Here is a 9,144-nt window from a genome sequence, read left to right as displayed (position 1 = left end):
AAAGGTGACGCGTGTGGTGAGATGGAGGAGAGGCCAACTCCATTACGAGGGCAAGCCAATTGCATTTCTCAAGGATTATACCACAGTTGTGCTGGAGCTTTGCTCCGAGTAGTTCTGGGATGTTATGACACTGCTGTACAGACTTGGCCTCAAGCTCTCACTAAAATACCCGGCGGGACTGAGAATCACCAGAGAACGGGAACACAGTTCGGCTCTCATTGGTTCAGGATGCCAATAAACACGTCTCAGACAGACACAACACCACCTGAGAAACGGTAATTATGAGCGCTGACCAGTGGTTGGCATATTCTGAGATCCTCCTACCGCATCCGCAACATAGCCAGTGAGCCCAGTTAGCATGGTTAGCTTCTCTTTCTTCTAAAGCGTGTTACTCAGCAGCGTAACCTCGACAACTCTCTTAATGCAGCCTGGATTGAGAAGATTTGTACGATTATTCCTGGCAATGTGACATATGCCACTGTATTGGGACCGATCCCTCCCCCTTTTTCTATGGGGGAGGTTTTTTTGTGTGTATATTTTTCTTTTCCTTTTTCCCCAGGCCTATCACATGACTCCAGTATTTTGTGACATTATGTATGGGGCTCTGTGTGTAGCATGTATTCTGTTGGAAATGGACAAGCTTTAAAATAACCAAATATTTCTGTTGGACATTGTAACTGACTGTCCTATAAGAGAACTGGGAGAATTATACTTGTTATTGTTATTATTATCATTATCATTTTAATTACATATTTCTTTATTTTTTTGGTGGGGGGTTACTAATTTCTGCAGATGGTGCCTATGGACTCACCTACAGGCTTCTGTCTTTGCAGCCACCTATGGATGCACGGGACCCTCTATGCAACCTATTCTATTTTTACTTAGGAGGCTAAATGACCATTGCTGCAGTGCACACCCAATGTGATCGCATCATGTAGAAACCGAGTTATATAACTCGCCCTTTTTGTACACTATGGGCATAAAGTGATTGAATTGTAAAAGGAGCAGCTTCATCCATCATCTGAACACATACGGCGGTTTGTTTTTGTTTTATTTTTAACAAAGTATCATTACTATTATTATTCATTATAAATGTATACATATTTAGCTTCATATAATATATATTTGATGTGTGTGTGTGTGTGAGCATGCGTGCGTGTGTGTGTATTGTCTGATCTATGACAGCTAGTTAACACGTTTAATAAAATAAACAAACCCTAATTTGATAATACAATAATTATTATGTTATGCATCTATTGTTGTATATTTACTCATTCAAAATTGACAAAAGTAGCATTATTATTATTATTATTATTATTATTATTATTATTATTGTCCTCTGCTATATAACAACATATTAAGTTGTGTTGAGTCATAAACCCACTCACATGCTGCAACTTCTGCTGCTCACAGCTATTTGGCTTCCTTAGGTGAGATCGCCCTTGACCTTTGCACTTTGTTTAAACTTTATATTGAGGAAAAGAGGGGTTTTGCGAGGGGAACGGCTGTATCTACGGAGATACAAGTGTTTAGTGTTCCCTGAGGGACAGGTTTATTGTCATTTTTGTCTTGAATTAATGTATGTGTGAATGGGTATATGTCATCCCTCTCTTTATCTTCCCCCTCTTTTTTGCTCTCTCACATTCCGACAGGTTTTTGTTTTTCTGGGATATTCATCAACTAGTTCAATGTGTTCTCATGATCATCTGATGCATCTCTTGCAGTTCCTTATCTTGGAAACACATAGCACAATTATTTTTAACCAAACAGAAAACCAGAAACGAGTACGTTTGTTTTTGTATCAAAACTTTATTTATCAAACAAAAAGAATGCACCATTGAAATAACATTTCTATAAAAAAGGGCCATGGGACTGCTCTACAGTGCATTACAAAACGAGCAATTGTATACAACATTTTGGATAGAAACCCCGCTTTACTTCAATTTAAATTTGTCGACGTCATCATCATCACCATCATCATCATCATCATCTTTTTCTCTCAAATGAACAATGTACTTTTAAATATTCCAGTCACTAATCTAATTTGGTTCTAATGACTTGGGCCTTTTTTTTTTTAAAGGATGAAGTCTGACTGTATTTACTCTGAATCATCCGTCTGTCAGCCTCTTTCACAACGATGTTCTGGAAATGAAGCAATTGTCAGTGTGAGAGAAGATAAGGGCTATTTTAATTTGGCCCCTTTCACCCTGATGAGACAAGGTCCAAATCATTTTTTTTTTTTTTCAAACGCTGTTATTTTCTACACTGGCGGCCTCACACTGTGCCGGAGCGACAGTGGATTTCACACCGCACCAGCCCCTCCCTCCCCACCCAACTCCATTCCGTCTTTTCCTAACCCGGCTTTTTTTTCTTCCCCACCATGTAATTTGTCCCTTTTTTGATCTTCAATGGTTCCACACAGGAGTGAAGCGGCCATAGAAAGAAGTTAATGAAGTGGAGTTTCCCTTTGAAATTCGAGGCAGAGCCTCCACAGCTTTCACCTTATCAGGTCTGCTCACCATTTCTGAGTTTCACACAGTCACCATGGGGAAAGTTCACAAAGAGTCTACTGACAGACGACAAGGTGAAATGTTTTTTTTTTTTTCAAAACAAAAGCCTTCAGGTGCGTTTCTAAAGGTTTCATTCAATTAACTACCGAGTATGTTTACCTCACCTTCCCATGTCGTGAAAGCTTTTACACTGATTTCTCGCCTCCCGGGTAGACATTATATCTGACCTCTGTCAGCGGGAAGTGCTGACATTATGTTAGGAATGCAGCTGAAAGCAGTTAAAACCTCCTCATGGATTCTTTCATTCATTATTGGCTCTATACGAACAAAACATGACAAAGAACATCGCACTCCACTTGTATTTCCACTCAACATTAGAAGAACCTGAGAAATGTGTCGTTGTGGGTCTGCTGAGAACAATGAATGTTTCAAACAGATGTGTTCAATTTCCATTGCTGACTGGGGTTCAACATTGGCTGGATCTTGAACACTCCAGCTCAGGGGTAGTCAACCTTTTGAACACAATATTTACTTGAAGAAAAGCATACTTTCCGACAAACTACTTGAACAAATAAAGTGTCCGGCAATGCGGTTTGAATTGACCATTGTCCCTTGAGGAACACCTTCCCTCAAATTAACAAGCAGTTTTCAGTTACCCGGAATTCATTTTATAGAGAATTGACACATGTCGACAGGCGATTTGTTCTTTTGGCCTAAACTGATAAATGATGGGTTGCGTTCATGCGTTCAAATGGGGTAACTGACTAAATCTGAAAGTTAGAACTTCCATATTCACAGAGCTGCACTGCCTTCAATGACGCTCAAGATAAACTGATGACTGCTGCATTTAACTGTCCTCTCACGATAGTCGCAATGCACATGGCCACTCATTCTCATTCTTATAGCTGCACAGACGTAGATGCTTTGTAAAGAGTGTGGATACCAGATGGAACTGCATTGGTCAGAAACACTAAATCTAAATGTTTTTTTTTAAATTAAATGATGATTTACTGCATATTTGACAAAACACTTCTGAATTAATAATCTACTGTATATTCATGTAAAAGAAGTGAATACTTGTTTCCTGATAGCAGATATGTATTTTGGCAAATCGTGCTACATTCAAAACAACAAATAGTGTGAAAACGTGTTCCTCTGCATCTCTCAAAACTCTGACGTCAGAGTTTCCCTGAATTCATCAAACACGCTGCTTTCAGTTGCATTTCACCAAAACCAATTTCACTGGCCAGTTTTTCACGTGAAAAAACCTCGGTCCTTCCTGTCCTCCCTGGCTGATGGCGAATGACATGTGGAAAGAGAACAGAGCTTATAGTTTACACAGCCTGGAATTAAAAAGAAGTGCATAGATGCGATCAGAACTCCGATCTACAGATTTTAGACAGAAAAGAAAGAGAAAGTGGTGACTGTGTCTCTCAGAGTGAAGCAGGTTGGAAGCAGACCCTTTTCAGGTTTCGTTTAGAAATGTAAATCACCTACAGTATTATTGAAAAATACAGAAAACTCTTAAGGCAATAAACAGAAAGAAAAACTAACCAAACAGCGCTTCAGTCTTCTTTTTCATCTTGTTCTTTGCTAAACTAAATTTACATTTGCAAAAATATTACATGGTTATAAATAATGGTTTTAAAGAGCACTGGAAATAAAGTCATAATCATAATAATATATTAAATTTGATTATAAAAAGTTACTACTACTCTAGGGCAACTGTACACTGTAAAAAAGCAGCTTTTCTTTAATGTAGGTCTGCTGCGGCGGCGCTTTTCTCCACAGTAAAATGTACATGAAGAACTAACCAGAAGCTAAAGGGAAGAAAATACTAAAAACAACAACCTCTGGCTGTGAACAGGAGCGGGAGAAAAACTCTGTATGCAAACATTAACTAAATGGAGCGAAAAATACACCAGTGCACTGATCACAGTGGAAGAATAGTTCATCTTAAATCCCTTGATTTCCCTTGTCGTTGAAACTTTAATGACAGCTGACAAAATGAACCTGGAAGCGTTCTACTACTCGTTTGCAGGATAATGAAATGAGAGGACCCTTCTTCTGTGTTTCACGATGTTCGAACACACAAAAAATAAAACCGAGTGTCTACACTAGTATTGCCATAAATTCAGCTTTTAAAGGTACAGTGTGCTATATATTCAATCTAAAACACACAACCTGAAATAAGCTGTTGAGTGTTGCTAACCTACTAGCTAACTAGCTAGTTGCAGGCTGTTCTGTCCTGTAATGCCATGTTCTACCACAAGGTGGTGCAGAGTCAGTGAGTGCTGAAGCTCTGAAGAAACTCATGGGGCTTTTCCACTAGCATCGACACGACTCACCTCGGTTTTCAGGCTTTTCCACTATGTGTTACTACCTGACACCAGGTACTATTTTTAGAACCTACTCCACCTTCCAAGTGAGCTGAAACGAGCCGAAAATGTGATGTCAGAAGACGGCAGGCCACTGATTGGCCAGGGCGCCGCCTGGTTCTCTTTTCCTTGCGTCTAACAAAAAGCCACAGATCGAGCAGAAGGTAAACCATCACATCCACAGTTGTTCTGTTTGTGTCGCATAACAAATAATGCCGCTGGAGTTTCGGGCCGTCTTGCTCTGATGACTCCACCCACACCGAGGTGGGACTATACTGTAATTGAAAACGAGTCGTGCTCGAACTGTGTCATGGCGCCATAACAGACACTCAGAGGAACAGTAACAGTCACCTGAACTGCGCGTAGTGTACCTTTAACTAACGACTGATTTCTTTGAATAACGAAGAAATTTCACTTGTGTCGCCAGATCCGTCAACGGCTCTTCACTCTCAACACAGGACACAGCCGTCTTTACCTCAGGGGCTCACGATAACGGATAAACTAGACCTTTCTGAACGGCTGATGAAAGTTTTAGTGTGTAAAATCTTTTTGTATTTGGGGACGTGTCCAGTCCGACCTCAGCAGTGGTTTAGTTGAAAGCATCCAGCTCCATCATGTTGACAGCAGGAAATAATGAATGAGAAGACTCGATGCTACAGTGACTCCAAACCAAACACCATCATTAAAGTTGCCCATCTCCGCCCTATGCAGTGGTGTTGATGTTAATGTATTCTACTAGCAATAAGTGAGCGGCCTCTTCCTGTGGTGTTGCCCATTTCTTATTGGCATTGATTCTATCTGCTGTTGTGGCTTTGACCGCTGCATCTTGTTGCATCTCAACAGCGCTACCCAGTGGAAACATTCGGAACAGCAGTGCGGCTTTCATTAGGGAAAAAAACAACTTCTTATTTTTGGATAGATTTCAGCACGGCCAGTTTTGCCTTGTGGGCCACGTGTTGGAGACCCTGGGCATCGACAGTCCTGTTCTCATACTGATATTTAAAAAAAAACAAACAAGGCCGACTCCCAAACACCAGAGTGGATTTCAATCTTACAAACTGTCTCGCTGAACTGTGAGAAATAAGCTGTAAAGCCATTAAACCCACAGTTTCTTTCATTCTGTCCTCTGATGCTGCATTTCATGTGTCTGGATCAGACGTGAGTCAACTCCTCCTGAAGGACTGAACGTACTGGTCTCCTGTGGGACGATCCCTGCGCTGCACACTGCACTGCACACGGTAGCAGGTCACACCACACGCCTGCTGCTGCTGAGACGTGACACTCCCACCCCCTCCGTCCCGGGACTCCTCCCTGACACTGTAACGGCCCGACGGGCGTGAGCATGAATCTTAATGTGTGAAACCGTAATGAACTGACGGCCTCGTTCCTCTGTGGCCCGCACCCGCAAACCACTCCTGCATATGAATTCTGTACTGCAACTCCCTCCGCCTCCCTCACATCACACACGGATACAGCTCCGTCCATCACGAATGAGGGAGGATCTTATGAAACACGAGTGCTTTGCTGACAAACACCTGTACGTTTAAAAACGACAGGCGACAGTAAAAACGGTCAAATGGACTGCAGCCACGACTGTAGACATGCAACAGATCTTTAAGGAGGTTTTGTGAACAGATCTGTTCGCCATCTCATCTTTAGATCGTTCTCGAAATTACACACTGTACCTTTAAAGGTGGACGGTCCATATTTGTGGGAAAATTCACTTTCTGCACATATTCATTAAAGGAAAACAACACACCTCTGACACTTCATGTAAAAATAGACTTTGTGGAATAGGTTTTTTTTGTGTTTGTCTTTTTTCTTGTTTTGTATAAAAAAAAACAAAAAACGTCAGAAAACAAAACTGAAGCTCCTGAAGTGAAGTGAAAGTGAAGCTGGAGGGTTTTTCTTCCCCATGTGGGCGGACGGAGGTACACCTGTGTTGGTCTGATGAAAAGTAAAAGTCCAAACACGACCATCTCATCAGTTAGCACACGATTACATGACACCCCCCCAACACACACACACACACACACACACCTAATGAGTAACAATAGTGAGCCAAAGGAGGATTTCACTGTGACTTCCACATCATCTCACAAAGTAAACCAAACTCTCCGTGTCCACAGCTCAGTGTGCTCTCCTCTATAGAACTTCTTCCCAAATCATCACTCTACTTTGTCTTCATGTTAATTTTATCCTCTTTGAAACATTTTTTTTTATGCTCAGTGAGATCAAATAGACCAAGAAGGTCCAAAAGTGGGATCAATAATTTAGTCAAGGTGATATACGGATCACAGACTCTTGTGTTGTGATCCAGTAATCTTATTCTTTCACTGTGACTTTGGTTCAGTGAGTGTAATTGTTTACTAATAATGTGACTATCAGGTGTCAGTAAACACACGCTTCACTCTTCTCTCAGATGTGGTCGTTCTCCACGACATGGAGTCATTATAACCTTGCAGCTGCTGTTAAGTCCTGCTTTTAGAAACGAGGCGTACTTTCTTTCTAGATATTTGACCGAGACAATTTAACTAATGACCGGGGATAGGAATTAAAAAGATGTTCACGATTTACATTCCATTTTTGATTCCGGTGAATGATTTGGTTCTTTATTATCATTTGACCGTTTGATGAAATATAAGTTGCCCTGTTGTCACGTGTTCTTCTGAAATGGAACCGAACTGTCGAGCGTTTGTGCTGCTTGGCCGCCGTCTTCCCTGCCGGCTGCACTGGTGAATGACGTCGCCACACACGTTGCGGAGCTTAAGCAAGCTACGCAACGTGTGTGGTGACGTCGTTCGTACCCACTGGAATCGATACGAGAGTTGTTTGCAAAGTCAGCAAACAATTCCAAGGAATTAAATCACTGAGAAGCGGTTCTCAACAAGAGCTGGTTTTTGATTCCCATCCCCGGTAATGACAGGAAAAGATGGGAAGCTTCTGAAGATGAAATTTTGACGAGCACACACGTTGCAGTATGAGCAGATTGAAGGTCGAAGGTCAGAGAATTAAAGTCTGGTCAGGACTTAGAAGCAGCTGCAAGAGTCTGGAGAATCTTATGATTCACACTCTACTTCACAGGTTCATGGTTGCATGAGCGAGGATCACGTCATAATACCAAAGAAGGCCACACTGATTCCGCGTGGAGAAAAAAAAAAAAAAAAAAAAAAAGGTTCTGATGAAACTTTGGTGGTTACAGATGTGTTTGTGTTCTGTACTGTAATTTCTGACATTATGAAAAACTTATACACATCCTGCAAATGCACAAAGTTGGAATGTCCAAAAAAATCTAAAGGGGAAAAAAAAAAAAAAAAAGAAATGTTCCCACGGCAATGATGAAGGATGAGTGAGGTACAGTTACAGTAAGTGAGTCGAGGAGAACTCAGCAGAAGAGGATGATAATAAATATCACAAAGAGAAACAGAAGGATCTCAGAACGACGTCTTGTTTTTTTTTTTTGTTTTTTTTTTGTGAAAGATCTTTGCTCCTGTTCCTTCAGGTCGAGCTGCTCAGCATTGGCTTTTCTAGTCTTGTGTGTGAGGTTGAAGCCTTGGTAGGATTTCACTCCTAAAGTAGTCCTGTTCTCGGAGTTGATGCTGTGCTGCAGTAAAATGTCCTCGATTTCATCCCTTTCATCCAAATCCTGCTGAGGAGGTCTGAATCCACGGAGGCGTCTTCAGACTCAGATCTGACCTGAAACAGGGTTGCAGGTGACATCCAGGCTTGAAGAAGGCTTCTGGATTGGACCGGGCCAGGCCGGGCCGGGCCGGGCCAGGCCAGACCAGACCAGGCTCACCAGGACGGGGCGGAGGTTAGAAGGCCGAGCCGGTAATGGCGTTGAGCTGCTTCATCAGGCCTTCTAGGCTGGCCATCTGCTCCGACAGGTCATCCTGCTCGTAAACCTACGAGACAAAAAGACAGAAGTCACAAGCTGTTTCAGATTCAGGTGTGTGAGGTCACGGCCACATTCCTCAGTTTGATCCGTACCAGAGTTCTCTTCAGGGAGTTTCTGGGAAACACTGTTTCGTTTGGGGGTCTCGAACGCTTTCCAGCGGAAAGCGCAATGCATTCTGGGTAGTAAACAAACAACGCTAATCTGCAGACTCAAGTTGGGAAATATTTTGCAGGCAGACATGGAGTCGTGAGGAAGAAGTCATAGGAAATGTGCTCAATGACATCTGATCTGGAAGCAGACATCAACCCATGAGCCATGAGATCATTAGCCCAGCCACCAGAGGTGAAAGCGGAGGGAC

At 42.0% G+C, this 9,144-nt stretch overlaps 1 protein-coding gene across 1 annotated transcript in view; it reads right to left on the bottom strand.

The window, feature by feature from the left end:
- Positions 1 to 8,685: 8,685 nt before the first annotated feature.
- dcc (DCC netrin 1 receptor) overlaps positions 8,686 to 9,144 on the bottom strand; it is a gene marked incomplete at its 5' end in the record, with an annotated part of 378,467 nt that continues 378,008 nt past the window's right edge. The window contains one exon of the mRNA XM_080510296.1: positions 8,686 to 8,793. Within this exon, the coding sequence (XP_080366422.1) occupies positions 8,704 to 8,793 (90 nt within the window). The 3' untranslated portion in view covers positions 8,686 to 8,703. The remainder of the gene's footprint in view (positions 8,794 to 9,144) is intronic.

This window comes from Blennius ocellaris, assembly GCF_963422515.1.
Source record: "Blennius ocellaris genome assembly, chromosome: 15".
Taxonomy (NCBI): domain Eukaryota; kingdom Metazoa; phylum Chordata; class Actinopteri; order Blenniiformes; family Blenniidae; genus Blennius; species Blennius ocellaris.
This window is presented reverse-complemented; position numbering and strand designations above follow the sequence as displayed.